This window comes from Triticum aestivum, chromosome 5A, assembly GCF_018294505.1.
Source record: "Triticum aestivum cultivar Chinese Spring chromosome 5A, IWGSC CS RefSeq v2.1, whole genome shotgun sequence".
In the NCBI taxonomy this organism is placed as follows: domain Eukaryota; kingdom Viridiplantae; phylum Streptophyta; class Magnoliopsida; order Poales; family Poaceae; genus Triticum; species Triticum aestivum.
The window spans coordinates 396,175,294-396,192,173 of NC_057806.1; the positions used below are offsets into that span (position 1 = coordinate 396,175,294).

The 16,880-nt window shown below is 46.0% G+C and overlaps 1 protein-coding gene and 1 long non-coding RNA gene across 2 annotated transcripts; one reads left to right on the forward strand and one right to left on the reverse strand.

Moving 5' to 3' along the window:
• Positions 1 to 9,050: 9,050 nt before the first annotated feature.
• LOC123106988 (uncharacterized) lies at positions 9,051 to 10,169 on the reverse strand. The gene is made up of 3 exons (XR_006451563.1): positions 10,116 to 10,169; positions 9,199 to 9,507; positions 9,051 to 9,098 (listed from the first exon to the last, which is right to left on the reverse strand). It is a non-coding gene; the product is annotated as an uncharacterized lncRNA (long non-coding RNA).
• Positions 10,170 to 11,403: 1,234 nt separating this feature from the next.
• LOC123103599 (FCS-Like Zinc finger 5) lies at positions 11,404 to 12,548 on the forward strand. The gene is made up of 2 exons (XM_044525241.1): positions 11,404 to 11,988; positions 12,106 to 12,548. Exons 1-2 carry the CDS (start codon positions 11,654 to 11,656, stop codon positions 12,269 to 12,271), a joined length of 501 nt encoding a protein of 166 aa, XP_044381176.1. The 5' UTR covers positions 11,404 to 11,653; the 3' UTR covers positions 12,272 to 12,548.
• Positions 12,549 to 16,880: the final 4,332 nt, after the last annotated feature.

A 16,880-nucleotide genomic window follows, 5' to 3' on the forward strand; every position in this document is an offset into this window, starting at 1 on the left:
CATCGCTGGGGTGTGCCTTACGAGGGAGAGGGCAGGGCCCATGTCGATGTCGTCCGTGTCGCCGTCATTGCCCTCCTTGCGCTCAGAGAAGGAGAGGGGCTTGTCCACCTTCTTAGCCGCTGCCGCGTCCACCGCGACGGCCCTGGGGTCCGGGCGTGGTGGGGGCGAGAGCTCCTTGCCAGCTTCTTCGAAGAACTCAGCCACCGGGTCCACTTCCACGGCCGCCGCGGGGGGACGCAGGGGGCGGGGCGGAGCAAGGAGCGGGTTTGCTGGGGGCGGAGCGGTCCGTGAAGACTGACCGTGCTCAAGACGCTTGGAGCCGCCCACACCCTTTCCGCGCTGCGTAGCATGGACGTAGCCGTTGCCGGTGCCATTGCCGTGGCGCTTGCCTTGGTGATCAGAGCTGCTCCGGCGTCCTCGGGGCGCCCCCTAATGGTGGTGGGAGGTGGGCGTGCAACTGCGGTGGAACTCGGGGGGAGGGTCCATGGTTGCCGCAACGGGCTCCTTTCCACGTCCCCGCCCCAGCAGGGTGTCCTTCCAGGACCGCCTGTGGCCATCGCCGTCTTCGCTGTCGTGGCCGCGCCTGGAGCCCGCGGATGGCATGCCCCGGCAGCCCGTGGACACCACCGGCGCCTGGGGGCGGGCATAGCCCGCGCCAGCGCCCGGGGCCAGGATCGCGCGCACCGCGCCAGCGCCCAGGTCCTGCACAGGGCGCCCGTCCTCGATCCCGTGGGTCCAGCCGCCGGCAGGAGGGCGACGTGGGTACGGGCGGTCATCGTCATTGTCATCCGAGGAGGGGGAGGCCGCTCTGTCCGGAGTGGGAGGACCGCGGGGACAGAGGGGCCCAATCCTCGATGCGGTCGATGTGCACTAGGATGTCCCATTGAAGCAGGGCCGGCGGCGGAGCGACGGCCCGGATCGGCGGAGAGAAGCCGTGCATCTCCTCCACCCGGCCCGCACCCCGCGCGTGCTTCCAGAGCGTCTGACTGGTGGGGATGTGGTGCAGCTCCCACACCCACACCCAGACGGAAAACGTCTTCGTGTCGGCCCGCTCGAAGGTGCGGCTGCCAAACCGGTCGATAATGACCTGGTCGCTGAGCGCTTCGGCCGCCCCCTCCAGGGTCTAGAGCTGCATGGGCAGCTTCTCCAGGACGACGCGCACGTGCAACATCCAGGTGGCGTGCACCGCGTGAGTGTCTTCGCGCCAAGGCTCCAGGAGGAACTGGACGCCGTCCAACATGATCGTGCCCTGGCGCACGACCAGATCCTTGTGGGCGGGTAGGTGGAAGTGGACGAAGAAGTCCTCCGGGTCATGGATGGTGATGCGGAGGAGATGCGCAGGGATCTGAAACTCCTTCTCGATGGCCCGACCGATGGAGAATGGGCTGGCGGCGTGGACCTTGCTAACGGCGGTCACCACCCCCGCGTGCTGCTGTAGGAGGAAGACTTGCTGCTCCAGGGACGGCGTGGAGGCAATCACCTTGTGGCTTGAACGGGGCCAACGCCTGTGGTCGGCCCCGGGGACGTCGCCGATGGCCATGGGAGGCGTGGCAGAGCGGTCTGGGAAGACGAGGCGCTCGCGGACAGGACGCGGGACGGCACCCGAGCCCAGGCGGTCGCGCACCGAGCCGTCGCCGCGCCGGTTCCTAATGTTTTGGGGGCACTCTCTGCCGTAGTGGCATGGTATTCTGCAGATGATACAATGGAGGGGATCGTGGCAATCGACGCGGCGGTGTCTGGAGCTCATGCAGCGGAAGCAGAGCCCCTTAAATTTGCTCAGGAAGGCCTCGCGCCCCGGGACAGAGCTGCGGCCGGACCGTGGTCTGAGAGGAGACCCGCGGCGGGGGGACACACGGACCGCCGAGGCTTTGAGGGCCTGCTTGCTTTTGCGGGAAAGGTGCATCTCCCATCCCTCTTCAATGTCGTCGGAGGGCTCATCAATGTCGTTGGGGGCGAGATCTGGCAGGAGGGAAGGCGCGACGATGATGGATCGAAGGCGTTGCTGCTCGAACTGGGGGCGGCGGGCTTGGACTCCCGGTCCGAGAGGGGGGCGTCCACGGGGGACGCCCCACGCTGCAGGATTTGCGGCGGCAATTCGGCCTCAAGCGCGGCCAGAGGGTAGGGGGTGGCAGCGACCTCGGATGGCCCGGCGGACAGATCCAGGCTCGCAGGTGAGGGCCATTCAAGCCCGGCCGGTGGTGACCCGGGATCTCGGGGGGACGCGGGGGAAGGCATGGGGAGGAGCGGGAGCCCCGGGGGTGGGGGCGGCTGCGGCAGGTGGCCGCCGCGGCCGGAGTGGCCAGCGGCGCGGATCTGGTGGGGGAGCCGCGCTCTCACGCTCTCTCCTACTCCAGTTGTCGATAGAACAATTTGCACCAGCTCTTGGTCCTTTTGCATGATAACTATTTTTGTGATATTTATAAGGGATAATTTTGTGATATTTAGTTGTACATATACAATAGTTGAGACGTGTCTTGCACATGTATACATGTGAGCTGTGCATATTATTCCATCTGTTTTGAAAATATAGGTGTTTGCTTTCACAAGAACCTACAATGCACAACTTTCAATATTTTCTCTTGCAATGTGCATAATGAGTAATTAAAACATATATAACATGAAAGAGTTTTGTAAGGCAAAGACAAGGATATTATTCTTTCATGTTCAGTCCGTATACTTACATGTATTGATGCTCAAAATACTAAAGCACTCCCTCCGTCCGAAAATACTTGTCATCAAAATGAATGAAAATAGATGTATCTAGATACATCCATTTCAATGACAAGTATTTTCGGGCGGAGAGAGTAGCTATTATTGTAGAGGTTGTTGTGCTAGTATGATTTTCATACAAAAACATCCCGTCAACATTCAATCAATTTTATATTAGATAAACGAAACATGGATCATACAAAAACATATCCAAATATTTTCTTTTCGCGCCGCAAAGGGGACTTTGAAAGTCCGGTTTCCATTTCTCAGAATTAGGCCCATTTGCCCACATACGCCGGTAGACCAGGACCCGGGAGAACTAGACGGTGGACGTCACAATTTTCTTGGATGTTAGTTCTAGCTTACCAAAGGGTGTGAAGAGATGATTTCCTTGTTTGTATTTGGACTTTTTTTCCGGAAATCAGATGGTTTTATTTGTGTGCAGTAAAATACTAGAGTATGTATACTATTTTAATACATATTCAATTTTGCGAAGTTGCCTATCCGAACCGGGCCTAAACGACAACTCTACACGATGTTCAGATACATTCTGTTGTCTTTTCAGTTTTGTCATGACGATCTTTACGCGATTTGTACTTTGATATTTATGGTATGAATGAGACACGTTTTACCATGAAAAAAAAGGAAAGTCTACACAAACAGCCAGCCACAGAGTTGCCCGTCTTCCGTGCTGCGCAGACGATCACCTTGCACGAACAGGTCTTGCACTCCCCGCCTATAAAGGCCGGGCACGTGGGCACCTGGCCACGGTACAATCAACCGTGCACCTCCTCCTGTTGCAGCAACAAAAGTAACTGACTTGTGGGGACTGGGTTCCGTAGTATGTCCGCCTCGCTCGTGTTCTATTCGCCGCTTGGCGCGCACTGTTCTACGGGTCGAGGTCATCCAGCTTAGGACGGGGCCACGCTTCGATTCCTTTGGGTGCACTTTATCAGGCCTGAGCTTACCATTTTTTTACATTTGTTTTTTCGGTTCTCTTTAGAAGGCATGATGCCATCGTTCCAGAAACTCTTCGAATGCTCTCCTGAAATTTTGTAGGAATTTGAATTTGAAAAAAAAATGCAGGCATGACTCGGAAGAATATGCTTAGTGATCTTTAAAAAACATGTAAGTAAGTAAAACCCCGACAAGATTTATGAACGGAGGAGTACAAAATTATGGTGCATGCTGGGAATATACATAATATTTGTGGTGTCAACCTTCTCATTCAATATGATAAATAGGTCTAAGGAACTCCAAGAAGGCCAACAACTCTCTACAGATGCTCATATGCTGGGAGATTTGGAATGCGAGGAACGCTAGGGTGTTCCGTTCCAAAGCTTTCCTTCCTTCCAGCATGGCCGCGGCGATTAAGGATGAGGTGAAGACCTGAGTTGTCGTCGGGGCTAGAATTTTGGGCAACTTAATTCCGGAAGAGTGATTCTCGTGTTTCGGACCTGTGTGGTTCTGTGACCTTTAAAACATTGCCTTACCCTTCTTAATTAATGAGATGAGGCAAAGCTCTTGCCTCTGTTTCAGAAACATTATATCCCAATTCCTTAGTTCAAACAAGCCTTAGACGTCGTGTTGTAATTTAACCAATATCATTGCTATGATTTTTCTTATGTTTTGCTTGATACTAAAATTGCCTATGTTCCAAAGTAAAGAAAAAACATCCAACCTATGCACACCAAACACAAAAAGGCACATTCACTTTGTTGTCTTGGTGTTCATGGTTCAGGTAAAGGTACTTGTGTACATTGGCGAATAGTGCCACTATTCAATAACATTGACATGATTATTCTCACAAGTGATTTTTTTTTCGTTCACATAGTCTCACTACATACTATTAGGTTTTGTATATTATGTTTTGCATCTTTTTTCTAATTATCCATTTTAAGAAATCATAACCCTAAGACCATGACAAAGGAGGGGGCACACTAGTTTGTCGATAAATGACATAACAAATGGAGTGAGAGTGTGTACGAGTATGATAAATGGCTCTTTTATGTGAGAAGGACCAAAAAACAATTATATGGCACCACAATCTTGAAACATAGTATGTTGCACATCTAAAACTAATATTTCCTTTTAATCGTCCAATGCAGAGTTGAAGTACTCACCTACAAATTTTGAAACAACATATGCACATTACAAAATTGTTTGCACTTACCGTGTTGCTTCTGGCTCTCCTTCCTTTTGACTCCTTCTGTGCATAGACAGTTAGCTATATACTTTTGCTCAAGATATACATGTATGAGCTTAAAAAAAATATGTGCATCCATAAAAGTTTTTGTTTTTTCAGTTGCAACATATATCTGCTAAAAGAAGGTGCAACATTACTTTTGTAGCCCTAGTGTCACTTTTTTTGAAGGAACCATATCATCATGATTCTACACCCCATGGTTCCACGTTCTCATTTCAAACCTTAGAATAGGCGTTCTTTTAGAATAAAAAATTGGATTAATTTATGATGCACAAATACCATTCGTCATTGATTTTTCCCATGCAATTACCTTTTCATTGATATTGACAAGAAATTCCTACATACTTGGTACCCAGAATAGTCAGTGTTGCAGATTTATCAAACAATTAGATTGTATTTTCCAAAAAAGGATATGACAATGAAAGTTTCAAAAAATGTCATTGTGTATTTTTCTACATATTCTTTATTGCTATTTATTTGAGGATTAATATTCACTTGATAAACACGGGTATTCATTTAAAATGGAATTGTTATAATTTTGATAAAAAAGGAATAACATGTTTTCTAGTATGATTTAACACTCTTGAAGAGTATGACGTGATGCGGGATCGGGAAAACTATTTATGGTTCTTTTACATAGTTGTCACTACCAATGGTGAACATATTACAAGTTTACAACTCTGCAAGTCAAAGACAGTCGCCGCTACAAAATCTTGCTACTGTGTCAGTAGCACACGAAAAATGTGTATTTATTATTTTCCCACAAAATATGAAGTGTAAAACAAAATCCGAAATAATAAAAAATATGGAATGTCTTTTTGTATATAAATATGTAATCATTTGATGATAAAATGAAAAAACACAAATATGTGTGATATAAGTCACGCATGTTGAGAAACCGTTTCGCCAAGAGCCCTAGTTTTTTTCCGGAAAGGGCAAGAACCCTAGCTAAGCTGAAACTCCATCAATTCTTCAGTGAACCCCTTTCTTTTATCTTGCGTTTATACCTGCGTTGAGTGGATGGAGGACTCGTTTGATTTCTCGGAGGTGTATATATAGCTTCTCCATCTCCAATTTCACATGTTTTTTATGCTAGATCGCGCAACATCCCTTTTCTCTTTCATTTGAGTACTTCACTAGATCCTACTCAGCTGTGATAGTATATGAGTAAGACCAAGTCACCTAGGCAGTGACCCCTACACCAAAAATCAACACCAAAGCGAGTTTGATGAAAAGATACCACCTCTGCTATTCTTTTGAGACAAACAACTGTAGTGGTGTAGATCTTGCACATAATTGTAGATGATCCATGGTCTACTTCTCGTTGTCGTTGTTTTTGACGACCAACGATGCAAGGCGCGGAGTCGAAAAGAAGGAAGAAAAAGAAGTCTAGCAAGTATACCGATAGATAAATTTGATGACAGCATGATGCATGTTGTTCCTTTCAACTTTTCAACACAAGCTAGGCACTTATACATGTACTTTGTTGGTTTGAATATGTTATTTCTGAATTACTCTCTCCTTTCCGGTTTATAGGGCTTATCTCAAAATTTTAGTTTTTCCATTTTATAAGGATCAATTTAGTTGTTCCCGATCACATGTTCAGACGTTAAGGTGCATTAAATCATTGCATGCAAGTATTAAGAGAAAACTGACCAACGCATGCCCTTTATGCATGCATGCATTGCAATTAATGCATTCGTAAACATATTTTTTTAGGAAAACAAGAGCATTAATTGGATGCTTTTGCAAACTACAAAAAATATTCCACCACTCATCATCTATCTTGGTTGGTGAGATTTTTGAATTGAGCCTTAGACCTCCTCCAATGCACTAGTGCTAAGATGAGGTGCTAAGCACATTAAAAATCTAAACAACTAAAGTCCCCAATGCAAAGGTGCTTAGCTTGTTACACTACTAGAGATATGAGTTTTAGCCACCAAGGTGATCGGTTGCTAAAAGTACAAAATTGGTCGCTAGTGGTCTACTGGTACCAACACTACTTGGTCGCTTTGTGGTGGCTATAGTCTAGTCGCTATAGATATTAAGCGACCAACATTGAGAACCCTGGTCACTAAATGTCATACCAATAGCTACCAACCAAATCTGGTGACTAATGGTATCTAGTGACCAAGGGAGACTTGGTGACTAATGACATCTAGAGACCATGGACGACTTGGTTGCTAAAAATGTACAGCCACCATGTACATGGTTAGTGGCTAGAGATATCTAGTGACCAGCCAAGGCTTGGTGACTAAAAGAATATAGAGACCAGCTACATGTTGGAGACTAGACTTCTTTTGTAACCCAAAAATTGTAAACCTTGGTAACTACAGGCATGAGAAAGCAACTATATCATAGGTACAATATATTGTCACACGCTGACAATTGCAGTATGCAAGAAATCTCAGAATTTTAGACATTTGACAATAAGAAGTTCAGAATCAACATTTGTAAACTTATGATCCAAACATTACATGCTAAACTGAATTTTGTTTCGCAAGTAGGAAATACCACTCTAGCATTTGCAAAGTACAGTACCATGTTTAGTACTGATCTGAACATATGATCCAATCAGTACACCCCAATATGATCCAAACATTACATTTAGCATTTGTACACTGAATTTTGTTTTTATTTAGATCCAACATAGTCTACTAGATGTGCAAGAAATGCAGAGGCAATAGTTTTCTCTCCTCAGTCTTTAGCGCGAGTATTGCTTTCTGCTGCTCCTCCAAGGTCATCTCCTATATAATGGTGGCCAGAGCACATGTTATTTCATTGACAACATCATGCATGACAAACATCAGAAAGAGTGCAAGCATGCCATAGGCAACCTATCCATACTTGTAATGATAAAATGTGTAGAACATACACAGACAACAAATACAAGAGCAGAGTGCTTCAGAGAAGTTCAATATGATGGCGTGGCATGGAGTCTTTAGGTTACAGTACCATTTCAGCAGCCAAAGTTTTATCCAATGGCACAATCCAAAACAAACCTAGTAGAATCTATTTGTTTCTACCCGCAAAAAAAAAGTATTCATTTGTTTGTTTCTCTTCGCTACTGAACTCAGACTTACTTGGGTCAATCTAGAGGAGAACATAATCGAATTACCCCATTATTACAGGAAAGGATGCAATAACACACGCTTCTTAAACCTGGAACTGAACCAAATCTGAAAGAAAATGTGCTCTTAACTTCTACCATCAGTTAACTATGAAAGCTGATTTTTGAATGTTGACAATCATAGAATATGCTGTAGCTAACGCTAGACACAATGGCGTGGTGTCTCTAAACCACAATACCATCATGTCAGCAGCCAAAGTTTCACCAAAAAATCTACAATCAGCCACGACCGAGAACACAATAAATCTATAAAGGATCCTCGAAAATCATCCACTTGCCGTTCGCTACTAGTTTTCTCTTTGCTACAGGACTCGGTCTTCCATCAATCTTATCTTATCTGGAGTTTCTTAATTGATTGCCGAGGAACATAAACTCCCAAAACAGAGTTGCAAGGCCTTTTACTGCTCTGTTCTGTGCACCCGAGATTATGGTTTAACTGGAAGAAATACTTTGATAATGAATTAATGATGCACCTTTCTTGTACTATTTCCCCCCTTCTCTAATTATCATACAAGTGTTGTACTTTGTAGTACAACCTCTGTTCATTAATATAAGACGTTTTGCAATTCATACAGGTGAAATTGAGTTCTAGCAATCGAATACCTGGACCCTCTATCCGACACTAGAGAGCATGTGATTCATAAATTTGGACCATCAAGATTAAGATCATGAAGAAATTTGCCAAATCACATAGTATATTGATTGTTTGAAGCAGAGGCAAACTGATCGTACCATTTCCATCAGAAGAAGTTGGAGCAGGTCTATATCCTGGTCTCAAATGACTGTTGAAAATGTATACATGTATTACTAGCTATACATTGGAATTTGTAAGCCCATATATTCATGATGAGTATCTTCATTTTCCGTTACAGAATTGTTAGCAAGAACTATCGTGATTAGAAGATCTCGATACCAAGTACACTGCTATATCTAAGCAAGCTGCAGGTGCAGGAGGCATCATCTAAAATACCAGAGCATGGGAAAAATAACATTACCTTGCAAACGATCTTGGATAACTTGACATCCTTTGTACAGTGTTAGACATTAGCGAACCTATGGCAGAAATTGGAATGCTTTATCAAAAGCAATATGCTACATGTATTTTCTGTGAATAAAAAATGACAAAAATAGTTGAGATTGATGTGTTGCATACCTATTCCGTCAGATGGCATTGGCCGCTCAGTTGTGAAACCTAGCCCTGTTGCACTAGTGCCGTCATAGGAGGTGAAATGCCAACCAAGTTAGACACGACACTCTGTAGCCAATCGATCTTCTTCTGTTGAGCTTCAAGTTGAGATTGTTGAGCCTCAATTTGAGCTTGTTGCGTAGCAACAATCTCCTTTGTAGAGGCCAATTCTTCCACTACATGCTGAGTTGAGCTTGATGCGCTTGAGTAGGCCCTTCTATTTGGTTTTGGTCCATGACCCCGACCTCTGATGTAACCATATGCCTTACCAAGCACCTGCTCACAAACGTAATAATTTTATATGCATATGTAATTATTTTATATGCAGTAACCATATGCCTTACCAAGCACCTGCCCTGCTTGCACTTTATCAAACTAAAGCCGCAACTTGCATATGTAATTATTTTATATGCAGTAACACTATACTAAAATATAATATCACAGCAGCAGCAGCCCAAAGGAACTGTATAATGCTGTACTAGAATTGTATACAAAGATGGTCTTCAAACATTATACTACAACATTATACAAACACAGTCTTCATAGAACAGTATTTGAAGATAGTCATCATAGAATTGTATATCCTTGAAAAACATTGTACTACAAAAATATATTACAAGTCCTGATGTTGTAAGTATCAATATGCAGTAAGATTATACTATACAGTATATTTACTACATACATATTATATTCAAATCACAAAACCAAACTCTACATCGTAGGCCAAGCCAGTTTTCAAATCACAAACCGAATGCTACATGTATATTTTACTTCCACATTTCCACAAACACTTGAAGTGCATGATCTAGCCATCAAGTACTCGAAGCAAATTAATGGAGAGAAACAGGGAAGGAGGCAAAGGACAGAGGGGAGATCATTCTTACAGGTTGGCCTTTGCTGGTGTTGACGGTGAGAGCGAGATCTCGCTAGCTGCGGCAGAGCTGGTTGGGGTCGGAGAAGGTGGAACCCTAGGCATCTGTTGCGGCAGCAGACCTTGCGCCCCTCTGCTACCGAAGCTGCTTCTCTTTGCCCACGCGACCGTTGCTGCAGCTGCTTCCCTTCCCTCACGCAGGTGCCCCGCCACCACCGCCGCAAGGGACAAGCCCGCTGCTGCCGCCGAGAGGAACAAGCCTGTCGTTGCCGCCGCGAGGAACAAGCCCGCCATCGCCGCTGCCGGGAAGAGGCTGCTCTCCGACGCGCCCTCCGCCTTCCGTCGCCCGCTCCGACGGAAAAAAACGAATCAGGCCGCCGCCGCCACCACAAGGAATGCGTCGGCCGCCGCCAGGGGCGATTCGATTTGGGGGAGACGCTAGGAATCGTGTGGTGACTTGTCTTTTTGCATATTAGTCCTTGGTTGCTATTTCTGCCCTCGATACAAACCGGTAAGTGTACAGCACATAGGCCTATCGTGACCAAGGAACTAATTAAATGGTTGCAATTAGTACATCTACAGCCACCAAACTCCTCAGTGACAAAATACCTGGTGGCAAATGGTATATTTTCTTGTAGTGTTATTGCTAAGCATCCTTCATTTAGTGATTTAGCAACTAAAGTTGTCCATGCATTGGTGGGCTTCTTCCATTTAAGTGTTTTTCCTAGGTTCCCGCGCTTGACATTGTTTCTTCTTGGGGCTACCACACCCATCTCTTTCCTCTTAATTACCTTGCCACATCATCTTTTTTGCCTACATGGCAACATTAGCACATGTACAAGGTGGAGCATTGGGAGATGCCTTATAAACCAGAAAGGAGGGGGTATTACAAAGTAAATAAAAAATATATGGGGTCTACAGTTGCTACGTAACCCAACCACAAACTCAGCTTTCATCTCATGCATCGAGCTGCTGAATCACACGTCCTCCCTTTCTATCCTTCACAAAAACTTCACCGTCACAATAATGCTCCTCCTCCTGCTACTGGTAGCAAAAACCAGCCAATGAAAGTTGCCAAGAGGTGCCTGGAATCGTAATAAATTCGGCGAACGACGTTGCGACAGGCCCCCGACCGAGCGCCCGGAAGCGAACAAGCGCGCAGCAATCAGGCGCGAGCACGATGCGGCCCAGGGCCCAGGGCCCAGGGGAATAACAATCAGTGCGCTGACGTGGATCCGATCGGTCATGGGACCCCATCCGACGGCCCAGATCCTTTCCCCCCTCTTTATCTTCCCCCTCCTCCCTCCCACCCTCGCCGTCGCAGATCCCCACCCTCGTCTCTTCCTCTCCACAAGCACACTGACGCACTTCCATGGCCGCCGCCTCCTCCTCGTCCCCCCCTCCCAGCTCCGCTTCCTCGCACCATTTACGGACTTTGCGGGCGTGCGTCTGGTAGGGTGGATCGTGCGAGAGCAGAGGCGTACGTCTTGGTTTGTCGGTTAAGGGAGGAGCTAGGCTGTGGTGTGGGGTGGAGCTAGGTGGGGGAACGCGATGAGGCGAACGACGAGCTTGAGGGAGGTCGCGCCGCCGTCCGTGTTGGCGGTGGTGTTGGAGGACGAGGACGAGGACGAGCAGGCCAAGGCGGTGGTGCAGGCCGAAGAAGGTGGCGCCGGCGGGGGGCAGGACTGGCTGGCGGCCCTAGGCGGCGGCAGCGGGGCCCCCGGGACGGACTGGCTCGCGGCGTACCGCGCGCGCGCGGCGCCGGCGCGGGCGGGGCTCCGGCGCAACTCGGCCGACTACTCCAAGGTCGAGACGGCCGCGTTCCTCCGCCACTGCGGCCTCTGCCGCCGCCTCCTCGGCCCCGGCCGCGACACCTTCATGTACAAGTACGTGAGCTGTCCGCCCCTGCATGCACGTGCAACGTGCATCAATGGCCAAGTAGCACCACTAGCCAATATACTAATCTGTTGCTTTGCTTCTGCTTCCGTTGCACGATTTTTCAGGGGCGAGGCGGCCTTCTGCAGCCTGGAGTGCCGGCAGCAGCACATAACGCACGAGGAGTGGAAGGACAAGTGCACGCCAAGGTCCATGAGCGAGGCGGCGGCGCCGGCGACCAGCCGCGGCCGCTCCGGCAAGACCGACACCGGCGGCACGGTGGCGGCGGCCTAACCTGACGGCGCACGAGAGGCAGGCACGCTATCATCTTCCGAAGCTACCTGCCGGCCAGTAGCTCTGGAAGCTCTCGCTTCTCACCGCCCGCTACGCATGTATTACTCTCGTACGTAGTACGTACGAACGCCTCCAATATGAATCGCTGGTAATCTGTGCAGGCCGTCAGCCACCGCTGGTCGATCGATCGACCATCGCCTCAGTACAACTGCATAGCTTTTTATCAATTGTATGTACACTTGGAGCTCGAATCCGTTTATGAGATCGTTCCTTCCTACGGTCCTCCACTACTGATCGATTAGTTAATTGCATCACCTCACGGATCTTATCTTGTTTGGCTTTGTGCATCCTCGACGGTTCATATTGCAGCACTGCGTAGACCGAATCCGTTAACGAAATTGCACTTTAATGAAGAGAGAAAAACAACCTTATCTTGCCTAGTGTAATCAAGTCTTGGTGATGTGTGCAGTCAAAAGGGATGTGATCACTGTTGTTACGTGCTCGTGAGGCCGCCGCCAGGCTGAAAGTTAAGAGTCATTGAACCAGTCGCGTGGTTACTAATCAATCCCGTGAGCAGCGCTGCGGCAGCGTATTAAAGCTTGTTGGCTCTCATGATACGGATATGGCTGTGGGCTTTACTACTTGAGCACTTGCTCACTAATTGCAACAATAAGACAAAATTCAGACGACTCTAGTACGCAACTATTCCAATGTGCAAGTGCAAGTATATAATACTCTCTCCTCCAAGTTCACAGTTAAACCCTTTAATTTGATCAAGTGTATATTATTAAAGAGTAAGATTACAACACCAAATCGATGCCACTACATACTACTCTCTCCGTCCCATAATATAAAGTGTTATTACGGGAAGTATTTTGTAATATATTAAATATATAATAGATGTTTGACCTTTTTTCTATGAACTTTTTTTTCAGAAACTTTCAATCTATTCATTTTCAATCATAGCAGTGCAAAGAACAAAATAGGTAATAAAATTACAACCATGTCCGTGGACCACCTAGCGACGACTACAAGTATTGGAGTGAGCCGAAGGCGCGCCGCTGTCATTGCCCCTCTTTCACCAGAGCCGGGCAACCTTGTTGTAGTAGGCAGTCATGACCTTTTTTTCTACAAACTGAAACAAATACAGCTTAGGATTAAATTAATAAACCTTGTAAATCCGGGCGGAGGAGTATATTGGTGTTTTTTTAACAGGATATCAGTGTATTTCCCGGCAGAAAACCCCTTTTGACTCTCAGGATCACATGATCCATTTTCAATTAAGTTCCTGGCACTTATCAAAAATTTTTATAGAAAATCTCACGTGCATATTACTCAACATGGTCTCCAGATTTAAAGTTTTGTGAAAACACAACTCATTTGTGGGGAAAAAGAATAACAAATTGGGGGCCTTTTTCAAAATCTCAAGATGCTATTGTACCTTCCCAGTTTCGTCTTTTCTTTTCACACAGGCTGCAAACCAACGATTTTTTTCCTTCTATAAAGACTGTTGGTACATGTTCACAAAATTGTTTTGGGGAATTTTTATACTTTTTTAACTCATTTTAAAAAACATCTGGAATCATGTGACTCAGAAATCCACAGAATCAGCTCTATTTGCTCGTGTGCGTCCTGGAAGCATCGATTCTCATTCCACAGATCCTTAAATAATTAGGGTTCCCTGATTCTCAATGACTAGATCGAGGAAGCATCCAGGAACAGAGCTGCTGCCGCTGCTGCTGCTGGGCTCTCATTGACATGTTAGCCTCGTCAGCAACGCATGCATGCCTGATAAGCGCATCACAGTTTTTGGAGACTGATAGGTGGTGGATCGTCCCTCCCATGTCAGTCAGTCAGTCCACTCCAGGCACCACCACCACCCCGATAGGTCACGAGTGGTCCGTTGCGTTGGCCGCACTGGCACCCAACCGCAGGCTCCAGGCCCCAAGCATCGTCCAGTTGTCCACGCACGCGACAGGGGACACCTCCTGTCGCCCACTCGATCAGCTCACTCACTCGCACCCCCCAATTGCCCCACTTTTCTTGTCTCCATCTCCCTTTATTTTTCATCATCTTTCGATCACGAGAGAGATGTATTTGTCACCGCACTCAACAATACTGCTAGCTACACGAATCCACCAGAGCGTGCACACACTAGAATTAGTCTAGCCTATCATATCAGGCCCGCCGTGTTCAGCCATCTCAAGTCGATGAGTATTTGAATGATGTGGATCGTCCCGCCAAAGAGTCGGCATAGACTATATCTTATGATTAGTCGGCAAAATTCTCTGAATTCGTATGAAATGCACATCCATGCTTATGCAAATACGAGCGCGTAATTTGGAAACTACTGGATGCGTAACCTCACCGTCTCACCAAGTGGGTTCTCCAGCTATCATTTTCCTTGGCCTTTACCGAAAAGCAGAAAAAAAGGGGAAAAAAGGCCCCCTCTTGCAAATTGTGTGGCGACCATAGGCCAAACTCGTGGTAACGACAATTGGGACAAAAGACATGGCTATCGGAAGGCGCTTTATTTTCGCTTGATCTTTCCGTCTCCAACTGGTGATATGTTTGTTCCTATTCCGTGGCTAGAAACAGTGCATTTTATGCATGTTGGGTGACCTGTAATACGTAGCGACTGCTAGAATCCGTGCTAGTTTCCTGGAAAAAGAAAGGGGTCCATACGGATTGTTTGTTGGCAAGGTTTTTGTAGTCATTGGAGACTGCCACTTAATTTTTTTAAAGCAAATAGTTAGGGAACCCCTGATGTATAAAAAGATTTCTAAGTTCATGTTTGTTACGATCTGAACCTAGATGAGCAAGTTTTTTTATTTAATCAGCTAGAGCCACTTCCTAAGACCACCCTTCCCAAATACTCCCTCCGTTCCATATTAGTTGTCGCTCAAACGGATGTATCTAGCACTAAAATACATCTAGATACATCCATTTCAGAGACAACTAATATGGAACGGAGGGAGTAATAATCACAGTTTCAACTTTAAAACCAAAAGTGTGCTTCACTTTCAACATTCACCCTTGCAAGTTGCAACGCCGGTCCTTCTTTTTTTACCCATACCACCCTCCGTTGATCTTTCTACACATATCTTCTTCCCTTTGTGATATCAATCCAACCTCATCTCTCTCATCCACTATCTTTTATCAATTTATGTCTACACTACCTTATCTACTATATTTTTCAGGGCATGTAGGCTCGTCTCAGTTGGTTTGACAAGATCGAGCTCATGTTGAATTTTGAAACTGAAACCCCCAACACCTAGACCAAACTTCAAAATATAGTAAGCCACTTGCCATGAATTCCGTGGTCTCGTCGCTTGTATTTCCAAGGTGTCAATCATCAAGGCTGGAAGTTATGATAATGAAATTGCTTTGGTAGGAAAGTTTAGTGATGGGTTGAATGGATCTTGTTTGAAGGTTAGAACCGTACAACAATAGTTCTATGATATTTTTCCCATTAATTTAAAAGGCAGAACGGAGGGAGCAATGGGTTGAGTGTAGATTCATTTATTTTAATCCGTATGTGGTCCATATTGGAATCTCTTAAATGACTTATATTTAGGAATGGAAGGAGTAATTCTTTTGCGGTGCGTTTGTTGGGATCCCATGAATTATGGGTTTATGATCAGATTGTTCATTGAAAATAATTGAGTTATTTCTAAACTATATCATGTGTGATTGTTATAGCTTTGTATTTCTCTCTGATCTATCCGTTTAGTTTGAGCGACTAGATTGATTTATCTTCAGTGGGAGAGGTGCTTTGATGTAGGTTCAATCTTGCGGTGTCCTCACCTCGTGACTGAACAGGTAGCGATGCACGTATTTGTATTGTTGTTACTAAGGGTAAAACGATGGTTTCGATCATATTGCTTGGTCTTATTTTGTCTACATTATGTCATCATGCTTAAACCATTACTCTATTTGTCATGAATTTAATACCTAGAAAGGAAAGCATAGAAGCGTTCTCGAAGTGGAGTAATAGTAGTAGGCTTCAGTAAGTTTAACGGTCTACTTGTCACGAGCGTAATGCCTATGTACCGGTCATGCCATGAATAACATCATAACTATGTCTTTTTCTATCAACCGCCCAACAGTGATTTGTGTACCTACAGTTGCTATGTTCTTGAGAGAGATGCCTCTAGTGAAAGCTATGGTCCCCGGGCCCATTCACCTCATATTGTTAAAACCCTAAAAACTTTGCTGCAATTCATTTACTATTTATTTAGTTTTATAATTTATCTATCTACCACTATCAGAATTAATCCTTACAATTAACGAGTACAAGGGGATTGACAACCCTCTTACCCGTGTTGGGTGCAAGTATTTGCTTCTGTGCGTGTGCAGGTACTATTGACAGTTGTTTGTGTGAATCTCCTATTGGTTCGATAAACTTTGGTTCTTAACTGAGGGAAATACTTTATGCTACTATACTACTCCACCCTTCCTTTTTGGGGAAATCCCAATGCCTATCACAGGTAGCACAGAGCGCCATGGAATCAAATTGGTCGACAATGTCGGAGTGAGTGACACCCATATGGTGGATGACGCAATCGGAGTGGCACACATCAGGGGAGGCCAGTGGTGGCCATCGAAG